Source organism: Pseudorasbora parva, chromosome 23 (genome assembly GCF_024679245.1).
Source record: "Pseudorasbora parva isolate DD20220531a chromosome 23, ASM2467924v1, whole genome shotgun sequence".
Classification (NCBI taxonomy): domain Eukaryota; kingdom Metazoa; phylum Chordata; class Actinopteri; order Cypriniformes; family Gobionidae; genus Pseudorasbora; species Pseudorasbora parva.
In genome coordinates, this window is record NC_090194.1 from 20,157,568 (window position 1) to 20,180,794 (window position 23,227).

Genomic DNA, 23,227 nt, shown 5'->3' on the forward strand with positions numbered 1-23,227 from the left:
TCTCTATTTTATTCTTTTTTTATTTTCTCTTTACTCTGTTCAGCATTTTGGATAGTTCTGCCATGTTTAAATGCGCTATATAAATAAAATGTACGTACTTACTATACAGTATGTTATATGTAGGCCAAACTGAAATCAAGTAATCAGTCATCAGAAATGTCAACAATTCAAATCAATTTTTTTGGATTTGATGTATTTTTTGCTTATGTATAAAATGTATTTCCACATAGAAATTTGGCAAACTGAATTGAACTTTAAAGCTGTCAAAAATGCAGCAATACAAACAGTATAAAACACTTAGAAATTCATCCAGCATCTGTTTAAAAATACAAATACAATACATTAAAACATCAATAAAACATTTAAAAAACACTGAAGTAGAACAACAGAACTATTCTGAACTATAAATTAATGTCTTTTTCAGGCATGCCAACACATTCTAACATACAGTACATTTGATTAAGAAAGACTGTTTTAACATATATTTTGACATCATGTATGTTCAGTCAGTTTTAACCATAAAGTTCATCGACACCACACCAGAAATGTCTTTGAAATCAGTATAATTTATAAAAGCGGATAATTTACAATTATCATCATAATTATTAGTCACTTAACCCGGCTTTGGTGCTTTGATTATAATCCACAGAAAATTCAAAAAATGTTTATTTTACACACATGTTTTTTTGGGGGTTTTTTTTGGGAAATGTGTGGACATGTCACATGTCGTTGAGAATCTTGGAACATTAGACTATAAAATGTTGGATGTTGGCTTGAGAAAGGCTGTCCAGAATGTCTGAAGTACACTGTAAAACAAAAAATCATGTCTCCAATTGAACATTTTCTGGTGACTGATCACATCTAATTTTTTCAGATGGCTAAATTGAATTTCTGTGAATTGATGCATTTTAATTCACAGAAATTCAAAATTTTAGATGTGATCAGTCACTAGAACATTTTCAATTGGAGACCTGAATTTTTTTTTACAGTAGTTTTAAAAGGTTTTGAAGCCCATATAATCTATCATACTATCATTAAATATTTAAGTTTAAAAAAAGTACAGTACTGACAAACAAACAAACAATCTCACAAACAGTATTTGGCATCTTCTGTGTAAGACATTTTCAGACGAGATCGTAAAATATCAAACACTAAGCATGACTGTTTCATCTGTCATATTGAAACAAGAGTAGATTATTCAGTATCTCAAACATTGCACATTTTCTATAGTAAACTAGTTTCAAGTCTCACAAGAAGAACAGGTCACAGCTTTCAGTTGAAGGCACACTCATTGTCTTATCCTAGTAAAGGTGCTCATGAGTACAGCATGTCCGTCCGTCCGAGTGTTAAGAATAGGTGCATTTAGACGTTGTCAGTTTCAGTGCACCCTTGTTATGCAGTCTTTGCAGCGTTTTGAACTCCAATGGCATGCGGTGGGGACCCGCATTGGATAAATAGCGATATGTTAGTGCATCGTAGTAATGATATTTAACAGAATTTCCGTTGGTGTCTTCTGGAAAAGGCCAGAATCCATACAGGTAGATTTCATCACAGAAGCTTGTAGCCATTGTGTACATCAATAATCCAGTAGTGGGTCGTTTGATATATATCTTATTTGTAAGCCAGTACCTAAGAAATAAAAAATACATGGTTAAGTATTTAGTGTAATAACATTTACACTATAATTATTTGAATGGTGGCTTGAATATTTTTGGTTGAAATGAAAAATATTTTGAATGTGTGATAGACATAAAGTGCATTCAGTTTGTACTTTTTTTTAAATTTCTTAACCAAAAATATGTATATTGCTAAAAAATAACATACTATAAAGGGACATACAGTAACAAAGAAGCAAATACAGTTAACTTACATTTTAATGAATTTACTCACTAATGCGCTAATCTATATTGTATTTAATGTTATTTAATACATATACAGTGCCTTGCGAAAGTATTCGGCCCCCTTGAACTTTGCAACCTTTTGTCACATTTCAGGCTTCAAACATAAAGATATAAAACTTGTATTGTATTTTTTTGTGAAGAATCAAGAACAAGTGGGACACAATCATGAAGAGGAATACAATTTATTGGATATTTCAAACTTTTTTAACAAATAAAAATAAATTTTAAAAAAACTGAAAAATTGACAAATTTGAAATTGAATAAAAAACTGAAAAAAGTTCGGCCCCTTTACTTTTAGTGCAGCGAACTCTCTCCAGAAGTTCAGTGAGGATCTCTGAATGATCCAATGTTGACCTAAATGACTAATGATGAAATATAGAATCCACCTGTGTGTAATCAAGTCTCCGTATAAATGCACCTGCACTGTGATAGTCTCAGAGGTCCATTTAAAGTGCAGAGAGCATCATGAAGAACAAGGAACACACCAGGCAGGTCCGAGATACTGTTGTGGAGAAGTTTAAAGCCAGATTTGGGTACAAAACGATTTCCCAAGCTTTAAACATCCCAAGGAGCACTGTGCAAGCTATAATATTGAAATGGAAGGAGTATCAGATCACTGCAAATTTACCAAGACCTGGCCGTCCCTCTAAACTTTCAGCTCATACAAGGAGAAGACTTGTGTATATATATATATATATATATATATATATAATATATATATATATATATATATATATATATATATATATATATATATATATATATATATATATATATATATATATATAAAAGAAGAATTTCATATGCAATTGGCAAGTTTGAGAGAGGTCATGAAATGGGGAATCATATCAATATATTGTCATATAGAGGTCATCAAGTCTCTAAAAACTTCTATACTAACTAACTACTAGAACTGTAAAACACAACTCCTCTTTATAAAAAGTGAAACTGCCTACCCAACACTATCTCAGGACTAATTTGTAAGTATTTTATGAGGAGGACATTTCGAACAACCTCACTCATACAAATTTGTTCGATTTGTCTAAACCCCAGTGACCTGTGTAGATTTAGGGGCAGGGTAAGGGGTAGGTCATTCATACAAATTCATACGAATCGTAAAACACATACGGTTTAGCAAAAAACGTACAAATTCGTACAAGCAATGTTGTACAAATTTGTACGAATTAACCGGATTGTATGAATACAAACCTACCTTTATCATTTTAAAAGGTTAAAATGATCGCTTAATGGTATCAGCAACAACAAGTTATTTTAGTAGTTGTATTAGTATTAGTATTTAAGTATTATCAGTTATTGTATCATATCAGTTAATGCATTCTGGGAAATTACGTGTTCTTCCACCAAAATCATTAGGAATGCACGACATATCAGCCACCATATTGGTATCGGCCAATATATATTCATTTTTAACGTCAACCTGATAAGTAACATAGGCCGATACATTAAAGGGATCCCATGGTGTTGAGACTTGTATGGCTTAATATAACATAAACAATGTCTCTTACTGAAATATGTAGTAGAAAACCCATGAAAGATCTACGTTATTTAAAAAATCGATTTTATATTTGAACCATGGGCGGCGCCATCTTGTTTGCGTTCTAGGTTGATGACGTAGAATGGTTGAACTCCTCAATCAGCTGGCGTTACCCGTAGCTATTTTTACCACAACGCAACTCAGTCTATCTATGATATCAACACAGGGAATAGTGATTGAGGGTTATGTATGCGCGCGCGCAGTGGGTATGTGTGTGTTCGCGCCGATCTGTTGGGGTGTGTGTGAGTCTGTCAGTGAGTCTGTGTGTGTGAGTCTGTGTGTTGATAGATAGACTGTTGATATGCAGTAGATTAACTGTAATGCCTAATGTATACAGCAGAGGGAAATATCTAGGTAGGACGATGGGATAGGGTAACGTGAGGAAGAGAGGCAGGATGTTTTGGTGATGATGCATGGGAATGGTTTTAAAGTTTGAGCACGCTCAGTGAATTAACCTCAATCTTTAAACTTTCATTTTTAAGACACAAATAGCATTCCCTACTTTTGTTCACTAATACAACTTGAAGGAGTGAATGAAGACGAGTGCGTGAAGTCGGACAGCTGTTTGTAAATCGGCTGTACACTCGTTATTGCGGTGAACGTGAGACTGAATGACTGCACTCGAACATGTCCACTATGATGTCGGACAACACTACAAATGGCCGTCCCTTCAAATAATCCCCTATTTCAGGGTATAGGGGTCGATTTCAGATTCAGACCCTGTCGTGGAGACTGAGCAGCCCAACATCTCGATTGAGACAGCGCAGTCTCTCAGGTGTGTGTGCGCGCCCGCCGATCTGTTTGTGACTTGTGTAGGTGAGTTTGTGTGCACATGTATGTTTGAGTGTGTTTTAAGTACAATTACAAAGCAATTCATTGGTTTTGTTTAACTCTGAAACAATTTTCGAGTTGCATTGTGGTAAAAATAGCTACGGGTAACGCCAGCTGATTGAGGAGTTCAACCATTCTACGTCATCAACCTAGAACGCAAACAAGATGGCGCCGCCCATGGTCCAAATATAAAATATACAAGTCTCAACACCATGGGATCCCTTTAAAGCTGATAAATTATGGATTATATCCCTCAGCTGAGACAATTCAGATTTGCGCTGGTCACCATTGATGGTTATGAATTGCTTGAAATATGATTGGAATCCCTTTGAAGAGGAAAATACAGTTAAGTGAAAAATGTGCAGAGCAAATCTCATGTAAAATAAAAAATAAAAACAATACTGCAAAAGAATGTGAATTATTTCCCAATATATCAGTTATCGGCTTTTAAATAAAGTATAATAAAGTATCGGTGCATCCATAAAATATATTTATTAAATATGAAACTTCAACAAAGGGGAAAAAAAAACATCAAACGTTAAAGGGGTGATGTATTGAGAAATAAGCTTTCCCTTGAGATTTTGATACTATCGATCACAACATGCTTTTGTAATAGACTCAAAAATTATTTTGGAATTAGGAATTGCATTGGCATAGTTTAAATTGTACTTATCTGACTGTTATCAGTTTTTAGCTGTAAATGAAGAGATGCCACACTGATCACAAGTTCAGTATGGAGTACCGCGAGGCTCAGTGTTAGTACCTTTGCTTTTCACACTGTATATGCTACCACTGGGAGATATCATTAGGAAGCATGGCGTTAGTTTTCATTGTTATGCTGACAATACTTGGCTCTATATTTCTTCAAGCCCGGACGAAACTTGCCAATTCACAAGATTAAAGGAGTACTTCAGCGGTGAATATGAATATGAATATGTAAACTGGGTCATTAATGTTGTAAAAATGTGAAATTATTTACTTTCTATACTGAGAAAAGACAGAAAATGTATTTTTGTCTCATGGGGATGAAAGACAACAATTCCTAGAATGCTTCGCTGCCCAGTGAGGCCACCTCCAAAGCCACCGCTACTGAATCCCTGATCACTTTCTCACCACCGCGTTCATCTTCATATAATCAGTTCAGTTAGAGAACAGACACTACAATTAAAAACTGAACGTGTCTGTTCAATATAATTTGATTTAGCCACTGAGTGAGAGTCACAAATGCAGCAGGAGTAAGATTACACTCATCGTGATGAATGTGCTGAGGTAAGAGCTCTCATGATAAAAGCCAATCCAATCATCCCCAATCGGGCAGGCCACGTAATACAAAAATAATATTTAAATCAATCGCGGGTGGATGAGAAATAAATCATTGTGTTTGTTTGATAAAGACGTTTACGCTTTCAAAACAATCTCTCCCTCATGTGAACTGAACTGACAGGGGAGCTGAAGCTCATTAAATATGCAAATCTTATCCAGTCCTAGCCGTGGGTGTTTACTTCTAAGTCTTCAGTGCCCGCCCATCAAAACCCAGCGTTCAGGAGAGAGCCTCAAAAACAGTGTAGAAAATATCCTGTTACTTATAAGTTATGATGTTTTTGAATATAAAAACCACAGGAACATCTTTAGTTGACCTCAAACAACAGTATATATATATAAAAAAGCTTGTTCATGACACCTTTAAGGCTTTTTAAAAAAAAAATTTGTCAAGACTTTTAAAGTACTTTCCTTTTCTAGTTCATTTTCTAAAATTACAGTGATATACATTTTTTCTGAATTTCAATTTTAAATTTTACTTTACTACATATAATACAACATATTGGAAATTGTATAACTCACCGTCGTACATCACGGATGAAACGGAGCGAAGGATAGGCCGTGCGCACTTTCAGTTTATGTTTAAGAATGAGCTCGTTCACGATTTCCACGTTCCTCTCGCCAACCTTCACCATGAAGGCAGGAATCCAGAGCACGCTGTTGTTCAGCTGCTGTAAACGCAGTATGAAGTTCTCCCGCTCCGTTTCATCTCGCAGACCTCTGTACACCCGCTGGACCACAGAGGGGTTCATAGTGGTGAAGTCTGACCGTAAACCCACATCATCTGCAAAATCCTGTAGAGGTGCGAGGTTACATCTGCTCGAGAACCAAAGAAAAGGGTTCTTGTCTTAGTGAAATGGGTAGAAAATAAGATTATGGAAATTACAGTTTAAGGAATAAACTTCCAAATGAATATGCCTTACTTTATTTATTAAACACAGATGTTACTGCTTTTTAATAATGTGAACTGAGGCTAAGGTGGATCAAAAAATCCTATTTAACCATGTGAAACTTAAAGGGATAGTTCACCCAAAAATGAAAATGGTCCCATCATTTACTCATCCTCAAGCCATCCTAGCAGTATAAGACTTTCTTCCGTCAGCCAAACACAGTCAATCCAACCACCATACTCCACATGCCTCCAGGGGGTTAAAGGGTTAGTTCACCCAAAAATGAAATGGATGGGTGCTTCCCAATTCTTATTTGTGCATCATTGTTTCCTTTCCTAGCTTCCTTTCCTCGCTCCTTAGCTCCACCCCTTCAGGATGCGAGGGAAGGACGCGAGAAAAAGATGCGAGGACGGAGGAATTGAATCAAGTGAAATGATATATCCTCGCTCCCTATAACGTAACTTCAAAGCGCCATCAATTAATGATGACGGATTTAGTCAGGATTCTTGAACAATAGAGATATATATTTATATTGTGATCTTCAGCCTCCACAAAATACCACATTTGTCCATATTTTAATTAATATTACCTGTTATTATTAACAACAAATTCCAGTTATTAACTGCTTTTTATTCATTGTATGGTATTGGTTTCTATTTGTTTCTCTATTTGTTTCGTTAATTTTCTTGTGCTTTGATATAATTCTGCAACTGTGAGTTGTTTTTATTTGACAAACATTTGTGTCTTGTACATGTAAACATAATAATAATGACGAATAAACTGTGGCACGATATGAAGGGGGAGGAGAATTAATGCGTGCATCACATTTAGTTGATAAAACACTTCCGCAAAGTATCCACCTGTGTATTCTTGCTCATGACTCCTCAGGAAGCCTCCTTACTCCTCCATCCTCGCGGTGCAATTAGAGAATTGAGATCTCTTACAAGATGGCTGAACTCCATCGGTTTCCGGGTCATAGGATGGAGGACGGAGGAGCGAGGAAACGAGGAGGGATATAGATTGCGTGCCAAACTGCTGAAATCATGTGACATTGGCAATCCGAATCATTGATCGATTCACTGATTCATAACCGTTTGAATGTTTATTTGAGGTTTGAACACAAACAAGGAAGAGAAGACAATGCTGAATAAAGTCAAGTTTTATTTTTGGACCAAAATGTATTTTTGATGCTTCAAGAGATTCTAATTAACTAACTAATGTCACATATGGACTACTTTGATGATGGTTTTATTACTTTTCTGGACATGGACAGTAAAGTGTGTATACACATGGATACGTCCTCGGACTAAATATAAAATATCTTAAACTGTGTTCTGAAGATGAACGGAGGTCTTACGGGTGTGGAACGACATTATGGTGAGTCATTAATGACATCAATCTCAATTTTGGGTGAATTTAATAAAAGGCCTCCTGAAGCAAATGGAAAAATATCCATATTCAAAACTTTTAAAACTATAACCAATGACCTCCGGCAACAGCCGTATGCGCATTTATGAGTCGAGTTCTGGTGGAAGGGTGACTTCTGAATTGTGTGGGATTACAAACTTAAGAATCTAAGAAACTAAGGAAAGTACACCGTATTTAGCATTTAAGGTAAATATGATGACATCAGATTAATGATTCTTTTCTGCAAAGTTTCCCAGCAAGATATTTCTGCCATTTCCTGTTCTCTTTATTGTAAGTCAAATGAGCCAGATTACTGAGATTCTCACCTTTTGTCTTTAATGACTCTAGGAGCCCCGGTCCAATTTTTGAACTGTCAAAATGATTGGATTGGCATCTATGCATTTGAATCACAGTGTTATACTGATTGGATTAGAACTGGTCACTGCTTTGTTTAGAATGTCTCTGCCTCTAACTGTGTGTACTTCCTCCCCCTAAATGTAACCTAGAGTCTTAACTACAGTCTTTGCGACCAAACAGTGCGTGTTTCAATAAAGAGTAACGACAGCTTGAAAGATATTCCATGTCTCCTGGTCTCTGTTTTGACGAGAAAAAAAATGTCCTACAATTTACAAAAGCAAAATGAAGGATATAGCTAACAAACAACAGTTTAGGATTTCGATATAAGACAAGAAAAACTTGTGGAAAAGCAAGTGCGATGAGATTTGAAGGAAAGTTTATCTGTGAATAATTAATTCTAATTAAAGCTACACTGTGTAACTTTTTTAGTTTATTGTTAGCTAAAAACACTTAGTTCTTTCAAAAATATAAGTGCTCATTAATGTATATTTACTTCTTTCAAGTTATAAAGTATTCTCATAAGTTTATAATATGCCATTGAAAATACATACGGGTGAGGGGTTCGAATGCCGGTCGCCATGTTGCCCCTCCATCTTGAAAGTACATTAGCCAAAGAGGGACATACCCGTAAATTCAAGCTTCGCCTTTCACATTTTAACACTCGATGGCACCGTGTCAAATGTGAAGAGGGGGATTGCCATGTTAATCTTGGACTAAATCAGCCACCGTAGGAGTTAAAACGAAATCAGAATTGAGAGGAACAGAAACTAATATTCACTGGATGGTCATATACCTTTTTACCATTAGATGGGGGAAAATATCACACAGTGTAGCTTTAAAGATTGTTGCTCACGCAAAGATATAGTTTATAGTTGACTTGTAGACAAGACAAGTTGTACATATTACTTTTATGCAAGGCTACGAACCGGTTCAAGGAATGAAATCAAAAACTGGAAACAAACGAAATTTTAACAGGATAATAAACAAAAAACTAAAATAAAATCAACTTTAATTATTCTGTACCAAAACTCTTATTTGAAATTACCATTAAAGGGGGGGGGGGGGGGGTGAAACACTCAGTTTCAGTCAATCTCATGTCAATCTTGAGTACCTATAGAGTAGTATTGCATCCTTCATATCTCCGAAAAGTCTTTAGTTTTATCATATTTATAAAAGAAATATAGGCTGTACCGAGTCTTTCCGGAAAAAAACGAGCGCCTGGAGGCGTATCGTGTGGGCGGAGCTAAAGAATGACGATCGCGAACAAAGTGGTGACGTCCTCAAGCGTGGAGAAGCCCATCGCTATCTCAGCTAATACAGATAATGATCCAGAATTAAATCTGAGGCAGAAATAAATTGAACAGGAGAAACAGCAACAGCAGGACGTCCGTCTCTGTGGTATGTACTGTATTTAGGGGCCTGTCAACATTTCTGTCTACTCGCAGTTTATGAGGACACGATTCGGTTTATGGATTATTGTATGCGACTAAACCTTAGCAGTAGCAAGCAAAACAGTTTTGCACGTCAGACTAGTGTAACGGTATGCATAGAACAACAATGGAGTAACCGCGATCGTGTCGTTTACTGATGTTTACTCACGCGACGAGCCAATAGCAGAGACATTTGAAGCAGTTTTACTCACCGGCTGCTTCCAAAGCAGGACCGAACCTTTTATCACTGGGACCGCTCTGTCAAAAACACACTTCTTTGGTATGATTTGGTGAAGTCCTGTGACAGCAGTGGCGTTGGAAATCAACTTTGAGAAGTGACTGAAGCGATGCTGTGAAGCTTCCCGTCATTTCTGCGTTCAAATCGGTTCAAATGCAGCGCTGCCTTCCCGGAATGCTGTGCTGAAGCGTTGAAGTCGCTCGACGTCACCCATAGGAATAAAGTGGAGCGCGGCGCGCAACATAAGTGTTCATGGACGACTGGATCTGCACCTGAGAGACTGTTTACGGCGTGCATTTCCTCTCTCTCGCTCTAGTGACGCGCGCGCGCACCCTACCGGGAGAAGAGCCCGTACGGCCCATACAAGGACCTTCCGTTCTATTAACGTCAAGTCGAACCATACTCGAAAAAAACTCTCCGAAACTTGTGAGAAACCAGAAGGAGTATTTTTGACACAGAAATACTCCATCAAACGTCCAACATTAGTTTTTGAAACTTTGTCTGTTTAGGATGGGAATCCAAGTCTTTAACAGTGTAAAAAGCTCAGTAGGCATGAAACAACATTTCACCCCCCCCCCCCCCCCCCCCAAAGGAAGTGTATGAAAGATTGTGGCCAAAACTAGTACTGCAATCACTATCCTCTCTCCCCCTCCCCCTGACTCGAGGTTGCCAGATAGGCTGCAGGATCCAGCAGGAACGTTTGTAGCTGCAGCTGTGGTAACTAGAGCAGAGCTGGAAACCCGGATGCTGAAACACTACTGACTTCGTGATTGGTCGATAGGTGGCGGGTGGCGCTTCAGGCCAAAACACAACTTGTCAACATCAACATCAGTTGAACGCTGCAACAACAACATGATTTCTTAATGTCTAGTGGCATATCAGGGCCATTTAATGATTAATTGAAATACATTTCTTACATACAGTTCCTTTAACTGTCACACGCATTCAGTTTTGTTTGTTCATAGATCTATTTTCATGAACTTTTAGTTTGTTTTAATCAGACACACCATGGACATGTTTCCATGGACACTAACTCATCATCATTTAGTTCATCACCATCATGTATTATTTACGTTCCTCGCTATGCACTCTCAGTGGTAGGTCGATTGTTTGTGTGTTTACCCTTGTTTCACGCACGCAGTTACACCTTCTGTCTGCTCATGATTTTATTGTATTATTAAAATCGCTTTGTATTCTGATCCTGTGTACTTTCATTTTCATGACAATAATGGTGCATTCTGTTTAATATTTTAATTTGGTAGTCAACCAATCATGAATTCATATAGTACAGTCTATGCAAATGTGACATTGACACGCTTGCGCTCAGCTGTCAAGTCATCATAGGTAAGCATTAGCTTATTGATCTAAGGAGTTTTTCTGAGGATTTGTCACCAACCGTTCAAGTATTATGAAAATGAAAAGCAGGTTATATCCAGCGAGGTGGTTTTGAAACCAGGGAAAAATTGCAGAACCACTATTAGTCTGGGAAAACCTTTTTTTTGTTAATAATTCAAACGTCAAAGTTATATATATATATATATATATATATATATATATATATATATATATATATATATATATATATATATATATATATATATATATATATATAAAAATAATGTAACTTATTTTATTTCAGTTGACCAAGGTAACATTTCTAATTTCTAAAGTTGAGATACTAAAATAACTAAAAACCAAAAAAAGTTATTTTGTAGTTAGTTAATTTTGTAGTACTTGTGTATATGACACAAGTACTACAAAATTACTAAACCTTTGTTGATAACAAAAACAAAACAAATTAATTATTTAACATACTTGATACTAAAATATAAATGACATGATGGTGAGGATTTTCATTTTGGGGTGAAAACATTGAAAATATTACTGTGAAAATATTACTGAATTGTCCAAGGGATATAAAGTTTCTAAATTAATTCCTAAAAATTTCTAAAAACTTGTGTCCATGAACAAGTTGGTTTCCAAAAATTGGATCAGATAGTATTCAAGTCACTAGGGTGAAAAAACTGATACAGTGAGAGGTAAATGACCATTTAGACCTTAATAGACTCTGCCTTGCCATAAGACGGTAATGATTAGATTACTGCAAAAAAAGAAAATACATTACCGTATAATAAAATTATGGCTGTCTATTTCCTTCCCACATCCGCTCTTTAGGAGAATGCCCGAGTTTCCCACCACAGCACATGTTTTGAACGTCTTGTTCTTTAGAGGAGAGACTTCGGGAAGTAAACTGTATAGAGTACGAGAGACATTGAACGTCATGTGTCTGTTCAGAACGTAGTGGATGATATCGCCTGGTTTAAAACTGCTCTTGATAACAGACACATCTCTCTCCGCATCCAAGTAGCGAAGTATGTCCTTCCTTTCCACATGTTGAAACAAATAAAAGAGGAATAGATTACAGGCTAATACTGACATTTCTCATTAGTTCATAACCATACTAGCTTGAAAAGCATACACTAAAAGGGAAACTATAATGTCATGCTCTGAGAAAGTTATAGGATAGACAATCTGACTTGAGATGCAGCCTGGGATCATAATTTGATTTGGGCAAAGGAGAATTGGCCCTGGATTCTCCTAAGGTTTTTTTTTTCTCCATTTCTGTCACTTGTTGGAGTTTGAGTTCCTTGCCACTGTTGCCTTTGCTTTGCTTAGTTGGGGACACTTAATATTCAGTAATAGTATTTATTTGACTGCAATGAAGCTATTGGATGAGAACTGGATAGGACAGGATCAGGACTCCTCCCTCTCAACTCTATGCCTATGATTAACGTAGGCCTACTTGTATCACATGAAGAACATTTTTAGATTACCTAACAAAACTTTTTTAATATAGTGCAGGTTACTCACCTTATCATGGTCACAAGGGTGGTATTAAACTTCCATTGAACTCCCAGGTCACTCAGATCACTTAAACCATTGCCGAAAAGTGTCTCTGAGCCATTGGCCATCAGTCTTGAACTTCTTGTCCTAGAGTTCCTTTTTAAAGGGAAATAGAGAGTGGTATAGTAACTACAGCATATGCAACAGGACTGATACTTGTATATTGGGTTCAATACTGTGCTCATGTTGTCAGGTTTCTGCCCTTGGGTCCATTCTTTGTACATCGCTAACTCAATTAGCTGGATTTTATTGTTGATTTGGCATGATCTCGGATTGTTTGGTTCTTCGACGCTCATCCTGGACTTGCTGTCATAGCAACAGGTCCGTAAGCTTAAACCTGCTCGGGAGCAGCTTATTTCATATAAACAGGATTAGATAGCATCTTGAGGTGATACTTAAAATCTATCCCAGCCGCTACTTTATTACAAGAATTCCTTACTGATCCAGGGGCAATAATAATTTTAAATAATAATAATAATATAAAAGTTTATTTGAAATAATAATAATATTATATGTTGTGTAAAACGTGCGTAATACTGTAGACACAGTCACTTGATTGAGAGATTTATTTGTGATGTAATAATTAACATATAGTTGTATTGGAGGTTTACACATTTTGTGTTTTTGGGGCACAGTATAACATGTCTTAAAACTTCTTTTTTAATGCTTATTATTGCTGCTACTGTTATTGTTGGTGCTGCTGTTTGATATTGTTGCTACTGCAGTTATTGCTGCTTCTGTTTGATATTGCTCCTGCTGCTGTTATTGTTGCTGCTGCTGTTTGTTATTGCTGCTACTACAGTTATCACTGCTGCTGTTTATTATTGCTGCTACTACAGTTATCACTGCTGCTGTTTGTTATTGCTGCTACTACAGTTATCACTGCTGCTGTTTATTATTGCTGCTGCTGCCGTTATATGATATTGTTCCTGCTGCTGCTGTTTGTTATTGCTGTTACTACAGTTATCACTGCTGCTGTTTATTATTGCTGCTGCTGCCGTTATATGATATTGTTCCTGCTGCTGCTGTTTGTTATTGCTGTTACTACAGTTATCACTGCTGCTGTTTATTATTGCTGCTGCTGCCGTTATATGATATTGTTCCTGCTGCTGCTGTTTGTTATTGCTGTTACTACAGTTATCACTACTGCTGTTTATTATTGCTGCTGCTGCCGTCATATGATATTGTTCCTGCTGCTGTTGTTTTTTTTTTATTGCTGCTACTACAGTTATCATTGCTGCTGTTTATTATTTGCTGCTTTTGTTTTTTATTGGTGCTGCTGCCGTTACTGCTGCTGTTGCCATTATTGCTGTTATTGTTGCAGCTGCTGTTATTGCTGCTGCTGTTATTGCTCCTGCTGTTTTTATTGCTGCTGTTATTACTCCTGCTGTTTGTTATTGCTGCTGCTGTTATTTCTGCTGCTGTTATTGCTCCTGCTGTTATTGCTCCTGCTGCTATTATTGCTGCTGCTGTTATTGCTCCTGCTGTTTGTTATTGTTGCTGCTGTTATTGCTTCTGCTGTTTGTTATTGCTGCTGCTGTTATTGCTCCTGCTGTTTGTTATTGTTGCTGTTGTTATTGCTTCTGCTGTTTGTTATTGCTGCTGGTGTTATTGCTTCTGCTGTTTGTTATTGCTGCTGCTGTCATTGCTCCTGCTGTTTGTTATTGCTGCTGCTGTTATTGCTGCTGCTGTTTGTTATTGCTGCTGCTGTTATTGCTGCTGCTGTTATTGCTCCTGCTGTTTGTTATTGTTGCTGCTGTTATTGCTGCTGCTGTTGGTTATTGCTCCTGCTGTTTGTTATTGTTGCTGCTGTTATTGCTGCTGCTGCTGCTGTTATTGCTCTTGCTGTTTGTTATTGCTGCTGCTGTTATTGCTGCTGCTGTTATTGCTCCTGCTGTTTGTTATTGCTGCTGCTTTTATTGCTCCTGCTGTTTGTTATTGCTGCTGCTGTTATTGCTTCTGCTGTTTGTTATTGCTGCTGCTGTTATTGCTCCTGCTGTTTGTTATTGTTTCTGCTGTTGGTTATTGCTGCTGCTGTTTGTTATTGCTGCTGTTGGTTATTGCTCCTGCTGTTTGTTATTGCTGCTGCCGTTATTGTTGCTGCTGTTGGTTATTGCTGCTGCTGTTATTGTTGCTGCTTCTGTTGGTTATTGCTGCTGCTGTTATTGATGATCCTGTTGGTTATTGCTTATTCTGTTTGTTATTGCTGCTGCTGTTATTGGTGATCCTGTTGGTTATTGCTTGTTCTGTTTGTTATTTCTGCTGCTGCTATTGCTTCTGCCGTTTCGTTATTGCTCTTGCTGCTGTTGGTTATTGCTGCTGCTACATTTATTGCGCTTGTGGCTGCTGTTATTGCTGCTGCAATTATTTCTGCTGCTGTTTGTTATTGCTGCTATTGCAGTTATTGATACTGCTGTTATTGCATCTGCTGTTGGTTATTGCTCCTGCTGTTGTTTGTTATTTCTGCTGCTACAGTTATTGCAGCTGCTGTTTGTTATTGTTGGTGCTTTTATTGATACTGCTGCTGATGTTATTGCTAGTACTTCTGCGGTTATTGCTGCTGCTACTACTGAAGTTATTGCTGCTGCTACTGCTATTGGTTATTGCTACTGCTACAGTTATTGCTGCTCCTGCTGTCAGTGTTATGGTCATATTTATTCTTCTTTTTCATTATCATTATTATTATTACTTAGTAATATTATGAATAATCATTCTATAATATATTTTATATATTATTATCAGTATGTTTATTGATTGTGGTTTGATTTTCTTCTGAGGGTGAGCTCCGCCCCTGTACACCTGTCGCTCGTTTGTTAATGTTTGGAGTTGGATATATGAGGGGAGAAAGAGAGGAGACGACAGAGGACCTGAGTGCGTGCTGTCATGTGATTCTGGCCGCCTGACCAAACCCCGTCACTGGATGAAACATTGTGGTGACAGCCTGTGTTCCTATGGGCTTTGTGTGCATCCTGACATTGTGGTAGCTGACCAGCTGTGACGTTTGTCTTATGTTTTTCTTGCACTAATTTGTTATTGGTATGTTTGTTTGAGTATGTTTGAGTTGATATTGTTTCTTTCTATGTAGCACTTGACACGTGAGCGCTGTAGGGTCATTAATAAATGATTTTCAATGGCACTTTCTGTTTCGCGTGTCCTTTTATGTTGCTTACCCACTTTTACGAGCATTCTTCTTAGTGGGGTTCGTAACATCAGTTATTGCTACTCATGCAGTTATTGCTGCTGCTGTTATTGTTGTCGTTACTGCTGCTGCTGTTGGCTATTGCTACTGCTGTTATTGCTGCTACAGTTGCTGCGGTTGGTTATTGTTGCTGCTGCTGCTTTTATTTCTGCTACTGCAGAACAAGTACAGGACTTGCTAATTAAATAGCATACAGGAATTATATACAGGTGGACCTGGGGAAGGTTGAGGGTTTCAAAATTTGCTGAATTTTCCTGTGTTATTGTTTAGTTTCTTTGTACTGATTGTGCACATCATGTGGGGGTGGGTTTCCTGGAGGCTGACACAAGGCTGTAGAATGGAATGACCAGGTAGTACTAGCAGGATGGGAAGCCTCCAGGGCGTCGCTTTTTGCATGGGGCGCCAGAGAGGAGCTGGAGGCTCAGGAAGCCGTCAGGGTAGCAGTTCAGGGAGCCATGGAGGATCAGCCAGAGTTTGGTTTAGCCACTATAGCTGGGGACAGCCCCCCCTACCAACATTTTCTTGGGAGAAGCTAAAGAGTTGTGAACTGGAGCAGACTCTGGAGTGGGTTTATGAGCTGGAATGGACTCAGTGGCCTGAACCAACACTGGAGCGGACTCCAGTGGTCTCAGGGGCTGGAGCTGAAACTGGAGCGCACTCTGGACTATGATCAGGGGGTGGTGTGGATCTGTTTGTGGCCCAGACCAACATAAATGTTTGAGTCATTATGAACACCCTGGAATTTCTCTCACTGGAAGAGATTTGGGAATTTCTTTTACTGGAACAGACTCAGGAATTTCACACTCAGGAACGGACTCACTGGAAACCTTGTGACCATTTGTATAGGCAATGCGGCAGTCCTTGGATCTGGAGACACTGTAACCATTTGCATTAGCATACTGTTAAATCCATCTGAATTATCTGTATGTATTTTGTCATAGGGGGTGGCTTTATGGAAAAGCGCACGGGGACGAAGATACTTAAATAGGTATTTAATCCAAGAATCAAAACAATAAACAGGAAGGATAAAATAGTTTTATACATTAAGTGGCCCGTGTAGATGTGTAACTAGTATGTAGCCACAGTGTAAGTAACATTTGTTCATAGTATGTACAGCTCTCATTTTTGTGTAACTACACACATGTAACAAGTAACAACCCACTGAATGTTATGTGTAAGTACGCATGTGTAACAACAGGATATTGGTTATGACACTTTTTCACTTCAGTTAGTACAAGAGGAATTACATTAGTACATGTGTATTAGTACATGTAACTACATTTTGTAATAACAATATATATTTAGAAGTGTTTCCACTTCCACGCACAGTCTTCAATACTGCAGTTACCAGTATACACTGAAACTTTATGGAAATAAAAAATATTTTCCTAGGGTCTACATTTTTCAAAAACTTCAACAACATTGTCCAGAATGCTCAGAAAGGTAGTTTTGTTTTTTGCCACAAGAATTTGTGGACCCACTTTATATTAGGTGGCCTTAACAAATATGTACTAACATTTCACTTGTTTTGCACTTACAATGCACATTTTGTGTACATCCAAATACAAGTTTTTATTTTGTTCTTACATTTAAAAAAAATCTGCATGTAATTACATCTATATTTACACTGTTAATAGTTTCCTTACACCTAAACCTACCCTTAAACTCCTTAACTTTACCCATATCCCACCTAAATATCAGCAAACGTGTTTTGAAATACAACATGAACACAATAAGCACATTATACTCATTTTTTGATGTAAGTACATAGTAGTTAATGCCGCCTAATTTAAAGTGGGACCTTTATCGTCTATGGCCACATACTTTTTACAAGTTAGCATCAAGTGGCTGAGGAAACAGAAAAGAAAAACAGGTCAGCGTTTGCAGGAAGTCAAGAGAGAAGTTTGTGGCCATAGACGATAAAGAAGATGAGTATAACATCGCTTACGAGAAAAAAGGTACATGCACATCTGACCTGAGAAATACAAAATGAAAGGGAAGGTCTTTTTTTCACCATGTTAAAAAACTAAAGTTGGTTGAAGCTACTACATCAACATACCATACAATTACCATAGAAGTAAACTGGTATATCACAATTGAAATTAGTTCTAATTCAACATTAGTCCTGCCAGTCATAAATACATTGTAGGCACAAAGGACTCATCAAGGATTTTTTCAAATGGTATTTCAAACTGGTAACTGCAGTATTGAAGACTGCATGTGGAAGTGGAAAATCTTGTGGGAATACATGTCTACTTACTGTGAAAAGTGAAAAAAGTGTTAACCAATGTCCTGTTTTGTCCTTGCACATGCCATGTGGGTTTTTATGTGTGTAATTACATAAATATGTGCACTTACACTGTGGTTACATACTAAGTACACATTTAGTTACCATGTAAATTCACAGCTATCAAGACAATATAAAGTGAGACCATTCAAGTAAACAAAAATGTTGCCATGGCTACTGTCTGAACTTGCTGAAAATAAGTATTTAAGTAAATGTTTGTTTTATTTCAAGATTTGTTATTTATTTTATTTAAAGAAAATGTTTTTGTATGGTTTTAGTTTCAGTTTTAGTTAACAATAATAACCCTGTACTTCTGTTTCTTGTTCTCATTGTCAAGAATATCTGTTTCAGTATTCTTATTTAGCTTTTTCTATGTTTGTGTAAAAAGCTGTGCTATATCCTTTGGATTCCTGTGTTCCTAAGTTTCGTTTTAGTTAGTAAATCCAGCTTGCTTTAGAACCACGCCTCTTATTACGCGTCATCCACGCGTTAGTTACACTGCAAAAAGTGATTTTCTGACTGTACTTTTGTCTCGTTTTCAGTGGAAATTTCTAAACATATTTTTAATCAAGATACATTTACTTGAAAAGCAAAGAGATAACAAAACAAACTTAAACTTAATAATTTTATTTTTGTGAACGTTTTAAACAACATGTTCTTCTGGAACTCTTCATCATAATGACTGTAAACACAGTTTTGGTGGTGTGTACAAATTTGCAAATGAGCAAACTGTCTCTGCACACATGCGAAAAGATTTGTATCTTATGAAATCAAATCGAAACCCAACGGGAGGCTCAACTTTAGATGCAGTTGACATTTACTGTGGCTTTTTTTCCACTTCTGTTTTTAAATCATGTGCAACAACTCTGCATGAAACAAAAGGAAACCACATCTGAATAGCATAAGCTGTCTGCTGCCCTCTCACTTACCTGACAGCTCTTTCATATACACACACACACATGCACACGCACACGCACACGCACACCCACACACACACACACACACACACACACACACACCACAGCCAAATCACAAAGTAAGCTCTGTTTTGAAATGTGTTTTATCATAAGTTTTTATCATAAGACTGGTGATCTCATGATCTGTTGTGAAAAATTAAAATCACCCCAATGCAGTGCGCTTATAGCGAAGCAAATCAGCAAGTATGAACTTGACTGCATTTTTTTCACTTCCTGGAACAAAACAAGTTCAAGATCTTCAATGAATAAGCTAAATTTGCTTTTCAAACTTAGCATCCAGCTCAAAAGTTACACATTACATCTTTTCAAAAGTCCCCAAAAATGTGTACCTCCTTTTGATACATATGTTTGGCCATTGTAATGCTTAATCTACTTACGCAAGTATTTAAATAGTTAGGCTACATTTGTCAATGACAGGAAATCAAAAAATTAAATAAAGTTTTATATTTTGTAGCTATGTAGGCCCTGAAAAAAGTTGACTTAAAATACTTTTGAAAAGAGTACTTTTAGCTGAAACAATACTTTAAATCAGGGGTGTCCAATACTGCCCCTGAAGAACCATTTTGAAGGTTTTTTATTTAGAAATTTAGATTTAAAATTTAGATTTAACCCCAAATAAACACACCTGAACCAGCTAATCAAGGTCTTCAGGATCATTAGAAGCTTCCAGGCAGTTGTACTGGAACTAAAGTGTATGAAATTGGCAAAGCAGAATTGGACACCCCTTCTTTGAATGAAACCCAAACTGAATGTAACGTTTAATGTTTTCAGACACACAATTGCATGTTACTTACACATTAATGAAACGGCATTATATTGCATTTACTTTAAAAACAATTCGTTGAACTTGAGGCTTTTTGACCTAATAAGTTTGCCTATATCTTTATAGGCTATGTAATTTAATTTCCTTTTAAACTTGTATGCAATGTTATAAAACATAATGATTTAAATGTACTTTACGGTATGCCTACTTTTAATGTGCCTTTCTTGTAAGTGTACTTTTTAAAGTGTACTTAAGAAACAGTCATGAAAGTGTACTCCGTTGCCTTGTATATCATTAATATTAGCCTACATCATCTGGAATTACAGCTTTTTTTTTTACTTTTTTTTTTTTTAATACAATTTTCAGATTTGAAGTAGCCAAATCTACTTCATTTGTTACATGTTATTACTTGTAAGTACAAATCTACTTGTTATTTGTCAAGTGCACATTCAATACAATTAGGTGCACAGCAGGGTTTAAGTAGGCTATAAAACGACTACCGGTATTTCAACTCAAAGGACAGCGTGAATCGATCTTAATTAAATTGAGGCGAAACAACAGCAAGGCACACGAACTGTAGTTACGACAGGAGGTTTACGATACAAATGAATTATACATGTATTTAATGCACACACACACACACACACACACACACACACACACACACACACACACACACACACACACACACACACACACACACACACACACACACACACACACACACACACACACACACACACACACTCACACAATTATGTTTATATAAACATAAATGAGTGCCTAAGGAGATAGGTCACGTAGGTATTAATGAGACTTCAATACTACTCATTATAACAGCGCGAGCCCTTTTAAGCTGTAGCCAGTAGAAGAGCCCTTACCCTGTCAATCCAATTTTCTGATGCACTCCATTTCTGCCAATATCTGTCGTTTTGTAGAATATCAGAAGAATGCTTATAGTGCATATAGTCCACCGTTTCCGTGTAAACCGCATTTCGCACATTGATATTTTTGGAGATGAGAAGAAAACGTGCCCTGCTGTAGCGCACACTCCCCCATCTCAACAGAACAACAGCTCTCTCTCTCTCTCTCTCTCTCTCTCTCTCTCTCTCTCTCTCTCTCTCTCTCTCTCTCTCTGTATGTGTGTGTGTGTGAGTAAGCGAATGACGCGCACAGGAGCCAATAACTTCACCAATACGCTAATAATAGTATACAAAATTCTTCATTCACAAGCAAATAACTTTAGTCACCTTTATGCTTTGCTATTTGTGTTGCTGAATTTTTTTTATATTTGATTTAATCCCCTATTAAAAAAATCATTATGATGACTTATTCAAAGATATGATTTAACCTTATGAATATTATGTTTTTTTTATACAACTATGTTGAATTGACCTGATCTTGTATAATTTTTATAAGTATGAAGTATAATATATAAGTATAAGTATATAAGTATAAGTAAGTATAATAAGTATTTTATAAATATGATAGTTTAACATAAAAATACAATAATCAATTTAATAATGCGTAATGATGTTAGAAATTATCTTTTATAAATATGCTGTAAATGTATTATTTTTTTAATAAATGCTTCACTGCTCAGGCATAACGCCATAACAACTGACAGGTGAAGAGAGTTCTTTGGTTACTGTGATTAGTTAATTTGGGTCAGCTGTGTTCACCTCACTATCTTGGGTAATAGCTCCACCCACTCCCATGAAGCACTGCAAATGACATAATTAAGGCCTAGTCCACACGTACACGGGTATTTTTATTACCGGAGTTTTTCCTCCTCCGTTTTAAAAAACAATCGCGTCCACACAAGCACGGTTTTTAAAAAAAATCTGTCCACATGAGAACGCAAAACTACGCTATGATTGGCTGCCTGATTTCCACATGGGTCCCATTCACTGCACCGATGCACATTGCACTGACTGAGGGATGCCATGAGCTCAAGTGAAACACTTCTACGAGTTCCTTTACTTTGGACTCAGTGACAGGTAACTGTATACACAGGTGCAGGGCCGAAGTGGACTGTATAGCTTCACACACTTGCTTTACTATTTTGTATTATTGCATTCTGGCGCCTTTGTTCTGCAATACAATTAAATAACTGAACATCTGTAGGATAAACATGTGATAAGCGCTGTTAGTGGAGTCCACCGCATAGAATCGACTCACGTAAATCAAAAGGAGATGTGGAAAATCTGACGTCAAACAAAGGAGAGAACGGCGCGCACTTCAATTTAAAAAACCGAAATCTCCGGTTTCACCATCTACACGACAACGCTGTAACCGGAGTTTCTAAAAATCTTCACCCTGGCCGGAGTTTTCAAAAAAGTCCGGTTTTAGTAACCGGATACAGCGTTTGCGTGTGGACGAACAGCCAAACCGCGTAGAAAAAGCTGCGGTTTTGAAAATACCCGTGTTCGTGTGGACAGGGCCTAAGTCAGTCTCCTTTTGCTCTAAAAAACTTAAAGGTGCCCTAGAATAAAAAAATGAATTAACTTTGCATTGTGAAATAATAAGCTTTCAGTACATGGACATCACATACTGTCTCAAACACCATTGCCTCCTCCTTCTTATGTAAATCTCGTGCAGGAAAAACACCACGAAAAAATAAGTGATTCTCAACATAACACCAACTGTGACTCAATCGCTGAGATCATTAATACACGGCCAACATTTGCATTCATTGTCAGGCAAAACTATGCAGCCGAATCCATAGGCGCCGATACCGTGGTTGCTCCGGGGCTTGAGCACCCACGGAAAATACGGAGCACCCACGTGTGCCAGACTGCCAGTAGGCTACATTCATTTAAAGGTCCCGTTCTTCGCGATTCCATCTTTCAAACTTTAGTTAGTGTGTAATGTTGCTGTTAGAGCATAAATAATACCTGTAAAATTATAACGCTCAAAGTTCAATGCCAAGCGAGATATTTTATTTACCAGAAGTTCCCTTTCAAAGCCTACAGCGAACGGCCGGTTTGGACTACAGCAGGAAGTGCACGGATGTAATGACGTCACTAGAACAGTTTGTTGACTCCGCCCACAAGAACACGCAAAAAGTGTTCTAGAGTGGTCTTACCGGGACCTTTCCATAGACAGTAAAAGAAATGGACACAGCGATCCCATAGACGTCAACGGCGGAAAATGAAGTCAATTAGA

The 23,227-nt window shown here is 37.3% G+C and overlaps 1 protein-coding gene across 2 annotated transcripts; it reads right to left on the minus strand.

Annotated features, from left to right (window-relative positions):
• Positions 1–700: 700 nt before the first annotated feature.
• On the minus strand, positions 701–21,129 carry st8sia4 (ST8 alpha-N-acetyl-neuraminide alpha-2,8-sialyltransferase 4). Of its 2 annotated transcripts, none has more exons than XM_067433768.1 (5): positions 20,941–21,129; positions 12,801–12,929; positions 12,055–12,180; positions 6,130–6,423; positions 701–1,629 (listed from the first exon to the last, which is right to left on the minus strand). In XM_067433768.1, the coding sequence occupies exons 1-5, from the start codon at positions 21,060–21,062 to the stop codon at positions 1,347–1,349; spliced, it is 954 nt and encodes a 317-aa protein (XP_067289869.1). In that variant the 5' UTR covers positions 21,063–21,129; the 3' UTR covers positions 701–1,346. The 2 variants fall into 2 exon arrangements, with proteins under 2 accessions (XP_067289869.1, XP_067289868.1); XM_067433767.1 differs by having other exon boundaries at positions 12,055–12,312.
• Positions 21,130–23,227: the final 2,098 nt, after the last annotated feature.

Coding starts and splice junctions, on each gene's coding strand:
- st8sia4 (XM_067433767.1), bottom strand. CDS start 21,062: ATGTGCGAAATGCGGTTTACACGGAAACGGTGGACTATATGCACTATA. Junction 12,313..12,800: donor ACCCTTGTGACCATGATAAG/GTGAGTAACCTG, acceptor ACATGTGGAAAG/GAAGGACATACTTCGCTACT. Junction 6,424..12,054: donor AGCCATAATTTTATTATACG/GTAATGTATTTT, acceptor GTTCTCGAGCAG/ATGTAACCTCGCACCTCTAC.